This window comes from Leptonychotes weddellii, chromosome 5, assembly GCF_054177405.1.
Source record: "Leptonychotes weddellii isolate Sample4059 chromosome 5, ASM5417740v2, whole genome shotgun sequence".
Classification (NCBI taxonomy): Eukaryota; Metazoa; Chordata; class Mammalia; order Carnivora; family Phocidae; genus Leptonychotes; species Leptonychotes weddellii.
In genome coordinates this window covers 78,368,115-78,387,934 of record NC_138373.1, presented here as the reverse complement: position 1 = coordinate 78,387,934, position 19,820 = coordinate 78,368,115, and the positions used below count along the sequence as shown (strand labels likewise).

Below are 19,820 nucleotides of genomic sequence, written 5' to 3'. Positions count from 1 at the left end.
TTCAGGCATTATTTCTTCAGCAGTTGCTTGTATCTCATTCTTTCCTCTCTTTCTAGAGCTCTAATCACATGTGTATTAGACCTTGTTACCATGTTCTACATTTCTCATGTTCTGTCATGGTCTTTCCATTTGTTTTTCTCTCTGTGGTTCATTTTGAATGTTTTCTAATGATATATCTTTGAATTTATTAATCCTGTCTTCTGATCTTTCCATATACTGTTAAACCCATTGAATGAGTTCTTAATTTCAGGTATTATATTATATAGTTCTAAAGGTGTTTTTTTTTTTAAATCGTTTTTATAGTTTCTATTTTTTTGTTGTTGAAATTACACAAATGGATGACAATACTTTATGTTTTCATCTACTTTTGTCCATTATTCCCTCTATTGGCTTTAGCACAGTAATCTTAGAAATTTTAAAGTTCTTGTCTACTCACTTTAGGTCATCTAGTGTTGTTTCGCTATTGACTTTTATCTCTTTATTATTGGTAATTTTTTCTTGCCTACCTAGTAATTGCTATTGTAGGTGTTATGGGCTGAATGTTTCAGTCCCTCCAAAATTGATAGGTTGAAACCCTAACCCTCAATGTGACTGTATTTGGAGATAGGGCCTTTACAGAAGTAATTAAGGTAAATGAGCAAGTAAATGAGGTCATAAGGGTGGGGCCCTAATCTGACAGGATTAGTGTCTTTATAAGAAGAGCTACCAGAGGGCTCTCATTATCTTCCTGCAGGTGCAAAGAAGAGGTCACGTGAGCACACAGCAAATGACAGTGGCTTACAAGCCAAGAGGAAAGACCTCAGAATGAAATTTATTTTGCCAGAACCTTGATCTTGGATTTCCCAGCTTCCAGAACTGTGAGAAATAAATTTCTGTTATTTAAGTTACCCAGTCTGTGGTATTTTGTTATGGCAGCCCCAGGAGACTAATACAGAGCGCCTGACATTATAAATGATAGTTCTAGAGGCTCTGGATTATGTTATCTTTCTTAACAGTGTTGCATTTTGTTTTGGCAGGCAGTACATTTACTGGTGGGTTAGCTTGTCCCTGTCAAGGCTTCATTTTAATCTCTGTTCAGGGGAGGGTCAGATTTGCCATTACTCTTAGATTATTGCCCTTATTCCTAAAGCGTGGTCCTGTAATCTTTCTGAGTCCTCAGTTGAAAGTCCAAGATGTTCAGAAAGTACTCTAAATTCTGGCTAGCCTTAACTTCAGTGTCTTCTGAGGATTTGGAGGTCTCTGAAATCCCCACCTAGCTTTCAGACCCCAGGCAGCTGCTCTTTTACTAGGTTTCCAAGAGACTCACCCAACAATGTGCAGCCCAGGAAATGGCCTAGGTCCCAGGGGCATTTCTGTACAAATATCTGGAGTTCTCTCTCCGTGGCTATCCTCTGTGGCACTTTAACCTTCTGAATCCAGCTGCATTAGTAGCCTTGAACTCCGATCTCACTGTTGTCTGGACTCCGATTTCATGGACCAGGGCCCTTCAAATGCCCCCAAGGAGAAAACTTGGATGACTGTGGGGCTAAACCCTAGTGCATTCCCCCTGTCAGGGATTGGTACTCAACTCTGGTTGTTTTCCAATGCTTTTAAACAGCTATTTTGTACATTTTGGTTAGCTTTTAGAGTTCTCAGTCAGAGGGAAAGTCTAGTTGTGGCCACAATCAGACTCGCCCTTGCCTAACATCCAGCTAAATAAACAATAACAATAATAAAATAACCCCTTAAGTAAAAAAAAAATAATCACTAGCAGCAACAAAATGAGGAGAGGGTTATGATTTCTTGCAATAAAACTTCAAAAATGAAACCTCTCAGGAAATAAAAGGTCTTGGTATAGGCTGCCTCCTCTCTGGAAGCAGTATTGGTGAGTCATCGGATCCTGGGTGTTCTTTTTTCACTAAGAATGAACACCTCTAAATTTGGAGTGAAATGAACTAAGCAACTATCTTTTCCTTTTCTGACAAGAGGAGGGGAGAGAGTGAGCAGTTGTCATTGAAATGGCTTAGGAGAGAGAGTTGGGGACTCTAAGAACAAAGAGGGCAAGCCATTTCAAACCTGAGGGAATCTTTTCTGTGGAATGATATCTGATTCTGACGGCCTGCACTAAATCTTGGTACGGGGTCTTTAATAAAACCTCAGAAGAAAAGCAGAGTGTGTAACCTTTAACAGAAACTGCGCAGAAACTCAGATGACCTCTCCTCTTGGCTTTATGTTCTCATCTCAGGATGGTAGACCAAGTGGAACGCTCAGCCCTCAAACCACTGCTCCATAGAGAAAACAAACACGTCTCTGATAAGGTAGGTACAGAATTAGAATTCATTTATTATGTATCACAGACAGTATGATGTTTGATTTAAAAAATAAACATTATAATAACTACAAAAATATGTTACACAGGAAGAAAAAGAGGAAAAGATCATGTAAATCAAAGTAGGGTAATTACAAAATAAATTGGAAACAGGGAAAGGAAGAGATGCGTATTCTCAATTATATGATACAGTATCTATAAGACCTTCTTGAAAACATCAAGAAATGAAGGGATTAATCAACATAAAAAGTAATAGAAAAACTATGGTAAAACAATTAAGTAAATTTATCCCATTTAAATATAGTACTAAGTTGAGACCACTCCGGGAATTAGGATTACAGAACAAATGTAAATATTGTAAATCTTGACAATAAAAAAAAAATACAGAAATAAAAATATAGAAAGAAGGCAGGGGAAGTGAGAGACATAATAGAACAGACAGCTAATTTCCTCCTTTTTATATTTATTTATTCATTTATTTTTAATGTCCTCCTTTTTAAATGATAATGATATTGATGAAAACAAATAAATGGTTAAATATAAACCATACAAATATATAAATAAGAATCAAAATGAATACATGGTTAAAGATAATGAATTCAGATCTCATTTTGTGTAGTAATTTTAACCTCAGAGGAAGGGATGCCTGGGTGGCTCAGTTGGTTAAGCGACTGCCTTCGGCTCAGGTCATGATCCTGGAGTCCCTGGATCGAGTCCCACATTGAGCTCCCTGCTCAGCAGGGAGTCTGCTTCTCCCTCTGACCCTCCCCTCTCTCATGTGCGCTCTCTCTCTCTCTCATTCTCTCTCTCTCAAATAAATAAAATCTTAAAAAAAAATAAAAAATTTAACCTCAGAGGAATCTCTAAGATAAAATAACTTATGAGGCTTTAATTTCTTTATCTTCTGCTTTATTAAGTGTATTTTTAAATTAAAAATAGCATTTATTTATTTGTTAAAATAGTACAATAGCACTTAGCATAGCTGTAATGCCATTTCGATTCATCTCTGTTCTATTATGGTAACAATGACGGTCCTCTCATGGGAACAGTGGTTATTTCTGGATAGTGTGATTTTGGGGGTGATTTTCTATTTCTTTGTATTTTTTCTACTACTTAATTAATCTAAATTGAGCATGATTAGCATCTGCACACACACACACAATTCCAGTTTTTACTGTGTTTTGGGGTTATACTGACAATCATTTACTAGTCAGATGTTTTAGCTTAAGCCTGAAGCCAGGCTAAGGGACTTAAGTATGAGAAGACCTCTGCCCAGGGGAATTTCTGCCCAGCAAGCAAATATTGAGGAGCTGTAAGTACAAAGTGTCCTCTGTCTTTCTTACTGATCCATGAAGCAGGCATCATAATGGGGAGTGGCTTCATTTTGGTGCTTTTCAGACAAAGGAAACACTCCCATTGAATATGGGATAACGTACTGAGATACAACACAATGGGTTCAGGCTCTAGTTAGCTACTTCATCTCTCTTGGTGTAGTACAGCAAGAACTGGAAACATGGATGCAAAATCTTCCCTAGTTGACAGAAGAGTGCTGGCCCATATCGACTAAGTGGGAAAATGGAGGGAAACAATTTGCATAGACAAGATCCCAAAGAATTGCTTCAAAAAGGGCCTGGCTCAGGGACTTTTCAATAACTCCAATTAGATAAGGGGGGCAAAGTGGACATTTCAACTTAAGTCTATAGAAATAGATTATATATATATATATATATATATATATATATATATATATATATATATTCAGGAATACAGAACTTGATAGGGGAAGAAGGTAACATGTTAGACCTGAACAGAAATGCCACAAAATTCCATATAATTAGATTTCTAATTATCTACCGAGACAATTCTTTTCACATCCCAAACTTCAAAGACTCCCTGTATGCCGAGATGATGAAATCTCTTTCTCAGCCTTCTTTCCCAATTCAGACCCGTCATATGTTCAACTTTTAACCCTATTCCATTCCAAATTCCGTATGGAAGAGAAATCAAACATATCTGGTCACAACTTGTTCTTCCTTTTCATTCACTCAACACCTTGTCTCTTGAATATTCACTGTGGACCAGGAGCAATGGTAGAGGCTGGAAATCCAGAGATAACATACAATAGATCCCAACATTCAGGAAGTTCAGGTTTAATGGAGAAGACAGAAAGAAAAATGAGTATGATGCAAACATGATGACAGACAACAGGTTACAAGACCCAAAACTGGCTCATCTTATCCAGGTGTGGGTTGTGGGGAGGAAATAGGTTAGTGGTCAGGAAAGTCCTAGAGGATAAAACATTTGTGCTTTCTCAGAGAATTGGGAAGACAGCACCTAAGCAGGTAGGCAATTCCTACCTCTGTCATGGATCTAGCTTCTTCATTCAGTCTGGCCCATGACTCTGAGTGCGCTGGCTTCCCAGGTCAGCACTGGTCCTGGAAACTGCCTCCATGGTTACATCTCTCCCATCAAGGACCCACTGCAGATTGTTCACTGAGGGCTAGGTCCCTGTCTGCTCTATACTGCCGTGGTTTTCTGGAGGCCATCCAGTATCTTGGTAAGAACTCCCCGAATTTGAAGGAAAGATATAATAGCCTATGTGTTTCCTGCTCCGTTGATCCGAAGTGTCATAGTCTTTGGGAAATCATTCAACGTCTCTGAAAATCACGTCCTCATCTGTGAAAGGCTAATAATTATAATACTAGTGTTTACCCCAAGGGAGGGTGTAAATATCAAATGCGACGAGATATGAAAGCAGGTCGGGGCGCCTGGGTGGCTCAGATGGTTAAGCGTCTGCCTTCGGCTCAGGTCATGATCCCAGGGTCCTGGGATCGAGTCCCGCATCGGGCTCTCTGCTCCTTGGGAGCCTGCTTCTCCCTCTGCCTCTCTCTCTCTCTCTGTCTCTCATGAATAAATAAATAAATAAATCTTTAAAAAAAAAAAAAGAAAGCAGGTCTATCACAGCATCAATATTGATCATCTTGGTTAGGTTTGGAGGATGATGGAGTATGACTTCTATTCAAACACCACAAAGGCTGATCATGTAAGGAGAAGACGAAGGTTTTGGAATTTTGTCAAATATATAGCTATAAATTTCGATTGAATTCAGTATTTATATCTCTCCTAGCATCTCTCAGCTTCCAGTCGGGCCTGGATTTCATTCCAACCATTTACTAGCCTTGGACAAGTTATTTATCTTCTCTTTCAATTTCCTGTTGGGTAATTAAATGTACCCCAAGGGGATGTTGTGAGCATCATTGGAAGTAAGGAATGGAAAACACCACGGAGCGATGCTTTCACACGCAAAGTTTTAACCGAAGACAGAGCTCCTTCTGTGAGAACCTAGAGGCCGGGAACTGAGCAGGGGAAAGGGAAGGCAGCCCCGGGGCGCAGCACGCACAGAGCAGATGTGTCTCGCTCGCTGGGCAGGGAGGCGGCGTCGCGGGAGGAACCGGCCCCTGGCCCCAGTAGGGGGCGCCGGCGCGCCGCACTGCAGCATCCTGGCGGCGGAGCGGCGGCCCCGGCCGGGCTGAGCTCGCGTCCTGCCGCAGTCTCTCGGCCGCTAGTCCGGGCGAACGCGAGCGCGGAGACCCCCGCGGGTCGGTCAGCACCGGCGGCTACCGCCGCGGCTCCCACGCACAATCGCCGGCCCGCGTCTCGGCAACGCAAGCCGCAGGCTGGGCTGCGCAGCGTGGGAGGGCTTCGCGGTCCCGGGGGACCGATTCCGAACTTGCAGGGGACAGCGGCTCTCCCGGGCCTGGAGAGTGTGAACAGGTGAGTGTCACGCACGTGCCCAGGTGGCTCTTTCGGGACGACTTCCTGCAGACCCTTAAGACCCCCCCCTGAACGCTTGGCCTTTGGGTCGGTTCTCCTGGTCACCGCGTCTTCCCAGGGCGGCTTCGGGGTTCGCTGAGAGGGAGATGTGAGCGCGGCGCCCAGAGCTTGACAGCGCCCTCCCTCCGAGCTGAGACTGGGAATGCCCTTTTGACTTAGGCTGCATTTCTCTCCAGGTTGAGAGCAAGTGACCTGCAGTCCACGTCGGGCCTGTTGATCATTCTAGGATACCTGTTGCTTTTGGAGCAAAGCCATTACCAGGGTTCTTGCACAATTAACCTCGTCACTGTGGGTGCTGCGTTGCAAGATGAGGGAGCGTTCCTGGTAGTGAGGAGAGGAGAACTTGATTTCAGAGCTAAGGAAGAGGCTCTCATTCCCACGACCAGACTAGATGCTTTGCTTGCCTAAAGAGCTGCGCTTTATTTTGATGATAAATACAGAAGTTAGAAAAACTGTTACCTTATAAAGATGCTTGCTTCCCCCCCCCCCCCAAAGAGGAAGTGGAAAGCAGGGATTTTGGTAATAAGTATAGTCTTGGGAATGATGAATGAAACCTTTCTTTCAATAAACATAAAAAAAATAAAAATCAAGTTATTGGTGACCTAAATGTCACAGGTCTAACAGATGGTAAGCTCCTGGAAGGTAGCCACTTTTGTTTGTCTGCGCTTGGCATAATTGTGGAATGATTAATGAATGTATTAGTAATGACATAGGATTTGGAGGACAGCTTCTTCTTTTTTTTCTTTCTAAGCTTTCTTTTAGTTCCCTTATGTTTAGGGGGGGAGTCACTATGCCTTAAATCTCTTAAATATCTAGGTGTGATTTTAGGAGGGATTCTAGGAGGGACAGAAACTCAGAAGTTTTTGTCCTAGTAAGGCACTGTCCACATAATAAGTAAATGGCAACTTCTAGACCCAGCCAGAATATTTCTGTACAATAACATTAAAACAAATGTTTTTAGGTCCATGTTATGGAAGGTCTTGGATTATAAATTACTTTGAACATCAGAAAAAGGTCACTTACTACAACAATTTACACATGTATCTTTGTTTTATATCTATTCAAATGTAACTTTTCACATTTTTATGTGAAAAACAAACTGTTGAAAGATGCATGTCAGTTTGTGTCTTCCTTTAAGTGATTTTTCTACAATAAGCAGCTGTATCTTTATAAGTGAAAAAATTAACCTACACAATTTCTCTTTCTTATGTGAAATTCCTATACCTCTGAGGCTCATTTGGGAGTTCATGAAATATTTGACTTAACAAATGTTTTTTAAAAATCACATTTGATGGCCACTTTCAGGAACTATAAATAAGATAGATAATTACTTAGTAGTTTTATGTGCATGGGAATGAACAGTTTTGCACGAGATAACAAATTGTTGTTTATACAAGCTCCAGACCCTTGCCTGGTCTATGTTTCAAAGAATGCTTGCCATTCTTACTTAGAATTTATGTAGTTATATATCTCAATATATTATGCTTTTGTGATGCTTCCATAATGAAGCATGGAACTTTAAACGTAGGGCCTTTCCTTAATGAATACATATAAAATGACAAATAAGGAAATTCTTTTATCTTGAGCCAAAAGTATGAGCCTGGACAAATTGCAGATGTTAAAGCTTCTGGTTTTCGTACTATTAATGATTACAGAGAAATTTTTTGTTGTTGTTGTTATTGGGGGTGAGGTAAACAATAGTTAATGTCAATGTTGACCTTTTTTTTTTTTTAAGATTTTATTTATTTATTTTGACAGAGAGAGACACAGCGAGAGAGGGAACACAAGCGGGGGAGTGGGAGAGGGAGAAGCAGGCTTCCCGCGGAACAGGGAGCCCAAAGCAGGGCTCGATCCCAGGACCCCGGGATCGTGACCTAAGCTGAAGGCAGACGCTTAACGACTGAGCCACCCAGGCGCCCCAATGTTGACCTTTTTATCCTTCAGAGGAAGCTCTGGCCCTTTGGAAATCAGCAAGTACAACATTCGTTAGGTACAAGTTGGTGGCTACGATGCATAATGAAGAAAACAATTGCATGTTCATGTCTTTGTAGAAATCCTTTTTCAGCAGGTTTTTTACTTTTTTCTTTCTCTCGAGAAGCTCCTTTGAAAAGTTGTAGATGACAAAACGCTGGCGGGAGCACTTTACACGTTTAGATAACACATTTGTGTTGCAAAAATATCTTTGCCGACTGAAAAGGAAAAGGATGAAATGAATGAATCATGGATGTGATAAAGTTTAACAAGGATGAGAGTCAAGTTTTATATTTAGGTTTAAAACACTGATAGCAGAAGTTCCGAACGAGGGAGTCTGCAGTTCCTGAGAGAGCTGTGAGTCTTGCTGTGAGTGGTTGTATAGGCACATTGCCAGCTAAAGAACAGAGACACTCTCGGTGAACTTCGTCAGGTCCTGTCTCAAGGAGTGAATGCAGTGGATGCCATGTTTTTAGTGGTTAAGGGGCAAGTGCCAACTCCATGTGGTGAAAAGAGAAGGCAAGAGTCAAAAACAAAACAAGACAAAACAAAACCACACAGCTCCTGAAGAACAAGGGAAAATGCCGGGTCTCATTGTCCTAGGAAGTAGTAGCGCAGGATGGGACGGAGGGTCCTAATAGCTGCTAGGCTACTTGAAGGCTTCTGAGTGAATGTGAACAAAAAGTTGACGTAATGTCCACTCACCAGTGCTGACCTCAGATACCTTTCAGGTATCTGAAAGGGGCCAGTCAGACACAAGATGGTTGTCTGATCTTAAGGAAGGATTCTTGCCATGGCTGGAGGATTCCTTTGGTTCACCCCAAGGCTCTTTCCAACTTTACATATTCATGGTACTAAGGACCTAGGTATCATTCCTAAAGCACGCACCTATATCAAATGTCCTTACATTGTATGTAATGTCATTTCCTAAGGGTTAGGGCAGTGTTAAGTGTTAAGCTTGCTGGTAGAAAAGGAATCAGAAGTTGAGGCATGGCATTTATCTTTTGTGTACCAGGGACATTGTGCCCAGGAAAATATAAAAATATAAACTAGATATTATATATCAACTCCTGGGACACGTATGCTTGTCACGTGACTCAATCATTTGATCTAGTATGAACTGAGCTAAATTTAACCTTGAAGTGCAAATCCAGTCATTACAGTAGGATGGATTAAAATGAATGTATATTATTCAGATCTCAGGAAAATAAAGACTTCCAAATGTGACTCTCCCCATCATGTGTGTTGTGTGTTGGTTATTTATAGACATGTGGTAAATACATGTATTCACATACTTCAAGTATTTGTTATCAATTAGTGACCCAAAAACAATGCCTTCATAAAAAACATCTCACATAATGCTTTTGGGTATGAAAATGCATATGTTTTAGGACCAAAGAGATCTAAGTTCAGGTCATGGATCTATCACTTATTAGTTGACTAGTTTGCAGTAAACGACTATAACCCTTTCACAGGATTGCAATGGAGGAAGATGCTGATAAAGTGAATGGTGGCTGGCAGGTAGAAGGTGCTTAATAAACTCTAATTTCTTTCTCCAGTCACTTATGAATTCCCAAATATCTTTTGTTCAAGCATTGCAGATTTACAATGATATGGTGAATCCAAAGGCTGGAACCAACAAGATTTTCTCAGCTCTTCAGTGTGCACGACAGTGAATTATCTACCAACACCCAGCATGGCTAAAAGTGCAGAGGTCAAACTGGCGATATTTGGGAGAGCAGGTGTGGGCAAGTCAGGTAAGTTTTTTGTTGTAGTTGTTGTAGTGTGTGTATTTGTGTGTATTTTTGTGTGTGTGTGTCTTTCATACTGCCTCCTGGGATTAAGCAGAAGGGTGGTTGGCATTTCTCATAGTCTCGTGTGTTGCTCTTTTAGATGAAGTCTCTTTCTCTTTATCTAGAACTTTCCTTTTGCATAACCAGTTTTATGTACTTTTTTGCTTATTGTCAGCTCCTGACAATACCCAAGGCAATGGATATATCATAGGCTTTGGTATTCCGAGGAAGGGTACGAAACAAACCTCCAAAGAAATCAGATTGTGGAAATGAAAAAAATATATATATATTTTCTCTTGTTCCTCTTTACAAGATCCCAAGGGGCCAGTTTTATATCTCCTTCATCTTGACGTTTGCAGCAGCCAGCCCAGTGTCAAGCATGTGTTGGGTGTTTAAAAAAATGCCCGTTGAATGATTATATTCTTTCAAGACACAGAATTGCATTATTACCCAACACTTCCAAAACTGGAGGGGGGGGTGGGGAAAATGTAGAATGCATGAGCTCAAGCAAGACAGCTATTGCTAGCGCCTCTCGAGTGAATTTAAATGATCGTATTGTGGCTTATACTAGTAATTCAGACTTTTTTCTCATTCCTCACCCAAGAAAAGTTGTGCAGACCTTTAAGATTAAGGGGGAAATGGTGGATGTGAAAATGTATCTAATTGAATTTTGAAAAATGTATCTCAGACTTTACAACTAAAGAATAATGCTGAAGTAGATGTTGCTAAATTCTAAGGGCAACATGGCTTTTTCAGACCATGTTGTCTCGATTTCTTCCTGGAGGAAAGAACCATAATTGACTTGGCACGCAGAGCTCTTGGTTCTCAGGAAAGGACTCAAACAGGTATCTAGTAGGAGCCTGTTTGTAGAGGGAAACCCATTTGGGTCGTCCAACATAACAGGTAATCCACATAATCTTAAATAAACACACATGAATAGCTTTTAATTCTGTGACCAACCGCTCTTTCCTAACTGGCTCTCTGGTTTAAGTTCAGCAGTACATCTTCCCTATTCTAAGCCTCTCTCTCTCGCTTTTTCTTTTTGTTTTCTAAGAGTGCTCTTTTCTGCCATCACCCTTCCTTCTTACCACTCACTCTTGCCTCTGGCAGAAACCAAGCAAAGAAAATAGATAGTTGGCAAGGCTTAAAAACTGCCAGCCTTCACAAGATTGAAGATAGTTGGACTCCTCCCCATCAATCTCCTCAGTGTTTCCCCATGGCGTGAGAACCTAATTTCCATAGCTGGTGGAAGGATCTGGAGAATGAGGAAGCTTGTTCCAGTGAGAGGAGGATGAAGGGAAGGGAGTGTGTGAGAGACTGTGCTCCCAACAATAGCTTGTGTAACTCCTTCGTGAATGGAGGGTCTAGGCCTGGGGCTCCCTGTTTATTACTCATTCATTCAAACCTTAGCCTAGGCAGTCAAAGAAAGGAATTTTTAGAACTTTGATCATTTAGCAAAATAAACTCCACATGGTTGGAAAAGCGAAGCCCAAAAATTAAAATTTGGTTGGGAGAACTCCTGGTTGTATTACGGCGATCCCTTCCCCATCTGTACTGTCTCAGAGCAAGCTCTGTCCATCCTCTTTTCAGGGTTCATCTATCAGCCTGAGCTCTACCCGTTTCTTTCGTCTTCCCTTAAGTTGTTTCGATGACTACTTCAGTTACTCCTCTCATTCTCTACCAACCGTTTTCCCTTAAGCATTTCTTCTACCACACCATCTTTTTCTTTTTTCCAAGCTTATGGAATGTGGACTCTGCCCTTATTGTCTTAACTGTTTTTTACCTCTCATTCATTGCTCAGCACATGGCAATCTTCCACTGCAATCATGACCTTGAAACTGCTTTTGCTCAGATCACCACTGATCAATAACCAACAAATCTAATGAATATTTCCTAGTTCTGATCATCTTAGGACTCTCTTTACCATTCAACACAACCACTTATTCTTTCCTAAAATTCCTTCCCTCCCAGGCTCCCATGACCTCACACTTCTTGGCTTTCTTGCTACCTCTCCATTGCTCTTCATCAGCCCACCTCTCCAAACCCAGGGCTCCCAGGGTCCTACATACCCACCTCATGTCTTCTCACTCCATACATTCTCTCCTGGGGCAATTCTTCACGCCCAGAGCTGAAGATACCCTTGCACACACAATCTAAATTGTGCTGATCTTAGTTTTATTTTATGTAAAATGCAGAAGTTGGACTTGTTCACTAAGGTCCTTTCTAACTGTAAAGTCCCATGATTCTTAATGCATGTTCTTTGGACTGGTTTCTCTATCCACCTCATATACATTTTACCAGTTGTACTTATCTTCGTGTAGGTGAAAATGACAACGATAGACTACATTAAACAATTGCCTGTTTGTCTGTCATCGATACGCAGTGTTTCCTTATTTCAACATTAGACTGTCTCCCTGAGACCTGGTAACCACGCCTCACATTTAAAGGTAGTACTGGTTTGACTGTTGCATGGGAGACGGATCTGAGACCTTTTCTCATAGTTTAGTGAAAACAAGCAGAGTACTTTGTATCCATCAACTTTGAAACGTGACTGTAGCAGTGTTGAACTCATGTTTATTCTAATTCTTTATTAATATGCATATATGATAGCTCTGCCTAGTTATTGTACCACATGCTCACTTTTCTATCCTATAGTCTGTATCAAGCTTATAAGTATCTTTTTTTCTTAAGTCTGTAAGAAGTTATACCTGCTAGAATGTCACTGCAGCTCCTCATTTTTTCACATGCCTCCCCACAGATGGTCATGATCTTCCCATGGGCTCAACAATCTGTTTCTCTCCAGACACCCAGCAGGAGAAGAATTTCTGGGGGAGGCAGCTTGAGATCTGGGAAAGGTAGAAGCGGAGGGTCTCTGATTGTACTGTTTCAGAGGCCTCTAGTCTCACCTATACCATCTACTTTTCCCCGCACTCACTACCAAATTAGAACTGGGGATAAGCAAGACCATGTTGTCCATTTGCTAATAGAGAGCGGTGTAGCCTGGAGTTGAGAGCAGGAGGTCTGAGGTCTCACTGTTAGGTTTGACTTTCTATTCTACGCTTTATTAGTGGCCTGAACATGGCAACTTTGGCAAGTTATTTAACTTCTCAAGTCCCTCAACTATAAAAAAGATATAGGGGCGCATGGGTGGCTCAGTCGGTTAAACCTCTGACTCTTGATTCTGGCTCAGGTCATGATCTCAGGATTGTGGGATCGAGCCCCCATCAATCTCCACGCTCATCGCAGAGTCTGCTTTTTCCTCTCCCTCTGCTTCTCCCCCTACTCGTGTGTGCACACTCTCTCTAAAATAAATAAATAAATAAATAAATAAATAAATAAATAAATAAATAAAATCTTTAAAAAAAAAAGGATATAATAGTGCCTATCTCAAAGAGTCATTGTTAGGATTGAGTGAGCTATTAGATGCAAATCTTTTAGAACGGCACCTGGCACATAGTAAGGACTCCAGTATTCGCTTATAATATTATAGCTTTTTGAGGTATGCTCATTTTAATTTGTAAGTTTTCCAGTGAAAACATACAATGAAAGATAGATTTACATTCGAGTGGGTATTTGGGTTTTCATTAAAATCAGAACGTTTATAAGATAAAAATTCTATATTGTTACTCTGCATACCCTAAACACATACACATGCACACACACCTTTCTCTGTCTTTCTTTGAATCCAAAGTCTGGCTAATGTCAATTTTAGTTTGACTACTCGTGATCATAACAATACTTCTTGCAGCTCGTATCTTGGAAAAATGGCTAGAAATACGTTTGTGTCATCAATAAATTATCACCCTTAAATTTGAAAATGCTTCTGGTATGTGGTAAACAGCTTCTTGAGCCCAGGTAATAGACAAGCCCTCTATGTTTAAAACAGAATTTAACAGTAACCAGAACTTTTTGGTTGACAGGTTGACCATAGAAGTGTTAGCACAGGCAGAATTTAATAATGTGTGACTTATAAAGGAGCACTGAAGAACATGTGATGTGTTTGTGTGTGCATGTATGTATGTATCGGTATTTACATGGTCTTTTGTGATGGGAGGATTCTTTCCCTTTCTGCCTAATGTTACCTTGCAGTTCTGTCTTCAGGGGAGCTTGGTTGCTGGCTCAGCGTGGTGAGCGCTGTGGGGGATGCTGCAGACAGCATAGCCTGTGTCCCAGCCTGTCCCATCTTCTCTTGCCCCAGCAGGGTAAACATTTCCCTTACTGGCTGGGAAGGGTAGAGCACTAATAACATGGCGCGCGGGACATAGATTTCCTTACGTGTGTGCGTCAGCCTGTAATTTGACAAGCTCCAAGTGATTAAAGCTGTACCACCTGCAATAAAACCTAGAATGCACACCCTATTTATTTAAATGCTTCCTGGCTTCATATTATTCAAATTTGTAGTAAGTGTGGGAGGAGCTGAGAGAGAAACCACTGCAATTTTAAATTTAGTTTCATAGTTGACATTCTCGTTTTAGAATTGAAATATTGTGCACCATAGCTAAATATATTTCTTGAAAAGGCTAGTCTCAAAGTTAATTGAGTATTGCTGTCTTCTAATTCAGAAGCCAGTTGGTGCGCTCATCCGTAAAGCTATAAATTGGGGGCTAAACACAAACGAACTTGTGATATATTTTTCCTGGGCACAAAGAGAAGTGATTTATTTTTCCCTTCTTTTCCTTGTTTCCTTGTTCTTGTTTGTTTTTCTCCCTCTTTCTCTCTCTGTCAATTATAAAAAAGTTTTGAAAAGCTTTTTTAATTTTATTTTTTAGTGTGACAGGGACAATTCTGATTTTAAATATGACTTTTCCAGTAAGTACCAAATACTGCTTTAATGTATATGCATGTTATATGGCTGGGTTATGTTCATGAGATTTCACATACATGAAATGAAAACAGCAATATCAATAGCTCCTTGGGTAGGTCAGTTTCCTTATGCTATAAACCAACCTTTGTATTTTATTGTATTTTTAAAATTTAGTTATTTAGTTATCTTCTTTCTAAAAAGAAAAAAGTTAAAGATAAAGATCATTTGAGAGAGACAGAGTGTGCATGGGGGAAGGGGAAGAGGGAGAGGGAGAGAATCTCAAGCAGACTCCCCACTGACTGCGGAGCCTGATGCCGAGCTCGATCCCACGACCCTGAGATCACGACCTGAGCCGAAACCAAGAGTCGGTTGCTCAACCGAATGAGCCACACATGTGCCCCCCCAACCTTTGTATTCTAGAACTTTTTCTCTATATGTAGCTATATGCCAGTTCATTCCCTTCATAGAGACTTAATAGTGTAGTATGATGCTTCTTGAACATTGTTTTCAGGGACTTCTAAAAGAAGAAAAGAAAGATCTGGGCGATTTGGAGTATGTAAGCATCTCATTATGATCATGTAATTATTCCGCATGCTTTACCAGTTACATAAAATATATGCAAAATTTAATATTACTCTATAATATATCTATGTTTGTTTGAATATAAAAATGATACCCCCAGCCAGATAATGACTAAAATGGACTCATTGGGAAGATATAGCAAGTTGATCTGTGACCTCAGTAACATGTAGGGTCCAGGTCCAGTTTGAAAACCACAAGTATAGGAAATGGCCTCAGGTGTGCGTGTCACATGAATGTGAGTGAGCACTGACAACAGTCCCGTACCACACTTTTTTTTTTTTTTAATTTATTTATTTGACAGAGAGATAGCACAAGTAGGCAGAGCGGCAGGCAGAGGGAGAGGGAGAAGCAGGCTCTCCGCTGAGCAGGGAGCCCGACGCGGGGCTTGATCCCAGGAGCCTGGGATCATGACCTGAGCCGAAGGCAGCCGCTTAACCAACTGAGCCACCCAGGTGCTCCCCTGTACCACACTTTTTACCTACTTAACGTTCTCAATCAGCTCTTCAAGTTCTTGGTCATTCTTGTTTTAAAATTATATAACCTGGATGGTAAATTTTCTTTAAAAATTTGTCTGGGTAAGAAGAGGGACAGATTGTGTTTCAGGTGGGTGCAGAACTTTCACAGCTCCTGGACACAAGTGTGTGATGTGTGAAGTGTGTGTATGTGTGTGTGTGTGTGTGTGCATTTCCTAGGTGGTTGTTGAATTTGAAGGATTACCAGAAATGAGGCCCATTGGTTCCTTGTATGGTGAGAGGAATAATTGTTTTTTAAAGGACTGGGCCAATGGGAGGAAGTTGGCATTGAGACAAGTTTGGATGCGGCTAGAAAACTAGCTGTTTTCCTGTCATAAAATGTAATGATATGGTTACTTGTGGCTTTCAAGCTTATGTACTTTCTTTTACCTGCAAAGATAGAAAAGCAAAAAAGAGACAAACAGCCTGTATGAGCTGATTTTCTTTTGTTTCTTCCACCCCAAGAGGAACAAAAGGGTATTTTTCAAAATGCAGGTTTTTACCTATGGATATGTGGAAAAGCCCTACCTTGGTGCAAGCTATAAGTCACACTGACTTTTATTGTAGGCCCAGGAAGAAAAGCAAAGATGGGGAATGGTGAGGGCTCAGAAAAAGGAAAGAAAAAGAAAAAATGAAAAGGAAAGGAATAATTAAAATCAAAGTCAGTTGTTAATTGGTGGGTAGTTAAACATTTTGTAGGTTGGCAATGACCAATTCTTAGACTTTTCTTAAGGAAAATACAGTTAGGGAGGAAACAATACTAGAAAACAAGACAAAAGAAAATAAAACAAAATCAAAACCTGTTTTTCAAAGCCAAAAGGACATCTCTGTCCCTGCTTCTTTCTATTGGAATATATTATTAAAATGGGAGTGTCTTTTATTTTTAACTTACGGCTAATTTATTCATTGAAATAGTTTCCTATAGTTAATTGTCAGTCGTCACTTGGTTCCATTTTGATCTCAACTTTTTTTCTTGGCAACTGATAAGGACTAACTTTAAGGAAAGGGAGTGAAGAAAATTGTAAATCATCCATGTAATTTCCCTTTTTATTCCTGGTATTTCTCCAGCTTATGGGTTTGGGGAAATCAGCCAAATTTTCAAAGTGGTACTGTCCTTGAAGCCAAAATTCCAGGGCAAACGCATCTCTGTTGCTACAGCTGCCTTTGAAAATTGATGTCGTTTCAGAAAAACAGCCATAATTTCTTCCATCCCATCAAAAATGCAAGCAGTTACGTTATAAAGGCAATGCAGTCTGAAAAGGTAATTTCAGCATGGATTCAGCAAATATGTAAAGTTCCTATATGTACCTATGAGAGAGAAGAGAGGTCGTTACATAGATCACCCAGCTTCTTGGGGCACAGCCAAGTCTAGAATCCTAGTTTATGACTCTTGCAAGTTTGCTACTACATGTTTTCATTTTGTATCACCCTATCCATTTCCACATTCTTTTGAACACTTTCTCTTAGGAAATGAGGTGATCATTAGGATTTTAGGATATGAACCTTGTAAAACCTGATGAGTTTTGTTTTTATAGGAAATTTCCAGTAATCAATCAATAGCCAATGCATAGCAAAGCCCCCTGGGACTCCTGGGTTTGTGGCCTATCATTACAGCTAGTTGTGAGATTCTCAGCAACCTGTATATGTAAGAAAGTTCCCCTGTTATGTAGTATTTCATTTCTTACAGCGTTGGATCAAATGTAAGAAAACTGATGAATCGTCCTCTGCTAAAGATTAAATTTCTCATTGTTCTGTGTTGTTTTTTTTAAAGATTTATTTACTTATTTGAGAGAGAGAGAGCACATGAGTGGGAGGGGAAGAGGGAGAGAATCTCCAGCAGACTCCCTGCTGAGTGTGGAGCCGGACAGGAGGCTTGATCTCATGACCCTGAGATCATGACTGCACAACCTTGAGATCATGACCTGAGCCGAAACCAAGTCGGACGCTTAACTGACTGTGCCATCCAGGAGCCCCAAATTTCTCATTATTATCAAAAGAACGTTTTATCTATGTCCTATCAATATAATCTAATTTTTTTAAAAGCACTCAATTGTACTAATGAAAGGATTGGAGTTAAAACTTTAGTTTCATCCCGTTCATCTCTTTTTTTATTCATCTGTCTAATGACATACACATTTGCTGGCTTGCTTGCTTCTTATTTATTTATATAGCAATACAGTTAGGATAGGCTTTGAAGGTACTTTGAACAATTACAAGTGTGATAAGAATTTGGTCTTCCTACTGTGATGCTCTTGTCATCAAAGTCCACGTAGTTCTTCCTGTATGTTTCTTAACATTTCTGTTTGGACAAGCAATATGGTGAGTTTGCTAGCTGTCCATTGCGGGAGGCCAGAGGAACAAGCTCAGTCCAGCAGTTGGCTGTTAAGTCTTCGTCCACCGAAGACATAGCATTACAGACTATTCAGAGGTAGCAGTTTCTATGCCTTAGGGTTGGCCCTTTCAAATATGTGAAATGAATAAACATTGAGTTGGGGTTTTTTTTAGGATCAGTGTGTAAGTGTGGTCAGGATGGGGGGAGAGTTTAGGAAAATAATTCAGACTTATGCTTTATTGGAGAAGGAAGCATGTCATGTTGTAGAATTTTTTTGATGATCAAATCTTATCCTTATTAAAAAATTCAAGTTTAAGACATGAAAATATTTTTAATAGAAAGGTTTCTCAAATGACACATAAATATATGTATCTATATATTTCCCTATGATCTTAAAATCTATTTTTACTCTTTCATTCAGTTATTCATTCAACAAGTATCTGTTGAGCATCACCTTTGTGTTCTAGAGTAGTTGCACGTGGTACAGGATTCATGTACGTTCCAAAAAGGGAGAATAGTAGATATTTCTACTCATCATTATGTCCCCAGACCCTCACACAGTATTTCATGCACACTGGATTGTCAATAAAATGAATAAATTGAGTTAGACTCAGTGTGGTCTATACATGCGTTATAATTTTATTAAAAGGCATATATTCTAGAAGCGGGGGAAATCGGAGGGGTAGACGAACCATGAGAGATGATGGACTCTGAAAAACAAACTGAGGGTTCTAGAGGGGAGGGGGATGGGAGGATGGGTTAGCCTGGTGGTGGGTATTGAGGAGGGCACATTCTGCATGGAGCACTGGGTGTTATGCACAAACAATGAATCATGGAACACTTCATCTAAAACTAATGATGTAATGTATGGGGATTAACATAAGAATAAAAAATAAAAAATAAAAAAAAGGCATATATTCTAATGGTCTCCTCATTATAACTAAAGTAGTTTCCTCGCCTGCACTTGAATATCTCCAGTGATAGGAACTCAGCATGACTGGATGTAGACCATTCTATCCTTGGACTCTCAGTCAGTGTTCCAGAGAAACAGAACCAATAGGACAAGGACACACACACACGCACGCACGCAATTTATTTATCTGTTTATTTATTTATACTGGCAAGCCTGAAATCTGTACGGCAAGCTGGCAGGCCAGAAACTCAGGCAGGAGTTAATGTTGCAATCTTGTGGCAGAATTTCTTTCACTCTGGAAACGTCAGCTTTTGAACAAAAGTCCTTCCAGTAATTGGATGAGGCTCACCCACATTATTAAAGCTAATCTCCTTTACTTAAGGTCAACTGACTGTAGATGTTAACCACATCTATAAAATACCTTCACGGTTACTCTTACGGTAATGTTTGATTAAATAACTGGACACCACCAGGTCAGCCCAGCTAAACTGGCCCATAAAACTATCACAACAGCTCTTCCTGTCTGTTACTTTACCTTTGGAACCAAAAGTGGTTCATTAGCTTCTATTTGTTGACTTTAAGCTTACCCTCAGAGTTACATGGGACATTTTATTTATTTATTTATTTTTTTTTTTTTTTCATCAAATTTTTTTTTTATTCTTATGTTAATCCCCATACATTACATCATTAGTTTTAGATGAAGTGTTCCATGATTCATTTTTTGTGCATAACACCCAGTGCTCCATGCAGAACGTGCCCTCCTCAATACCC

The 19,820-nt window shown here is 40.1% G+C and overlaps 1 protein-coding gene across 1 annotated transcript in view; it reads left to right on the top strand.

Moving 5' to 3' along the window:
• The first annotated feature begins 5,807 nt into the window (after window positions 1–5,807).
• The window catches only part of RERG (RAS like estrogen regulated growth inhibitor), a 91,959-nt gene continuing 77,946 nt past the window's right edge, over window positions 5,808–19,820 (top strand). Inside the window, exons 1-2 of the mRNA XM_081821283.1 lie at window positions 5,808–6,082; window positions 9,707–9,870. Of these exons, the coding sequence (XP_081677409.1) occupies window positions 9,810–9,870 (61 nt within the window). The 5' untranslated portion in view covers window positions 5,808–6,082; window positions 9,707–9,809. The remainder of the gene's footprint in view (window positions 6,083–9,706; window positions 9,871–19,820) is intronic.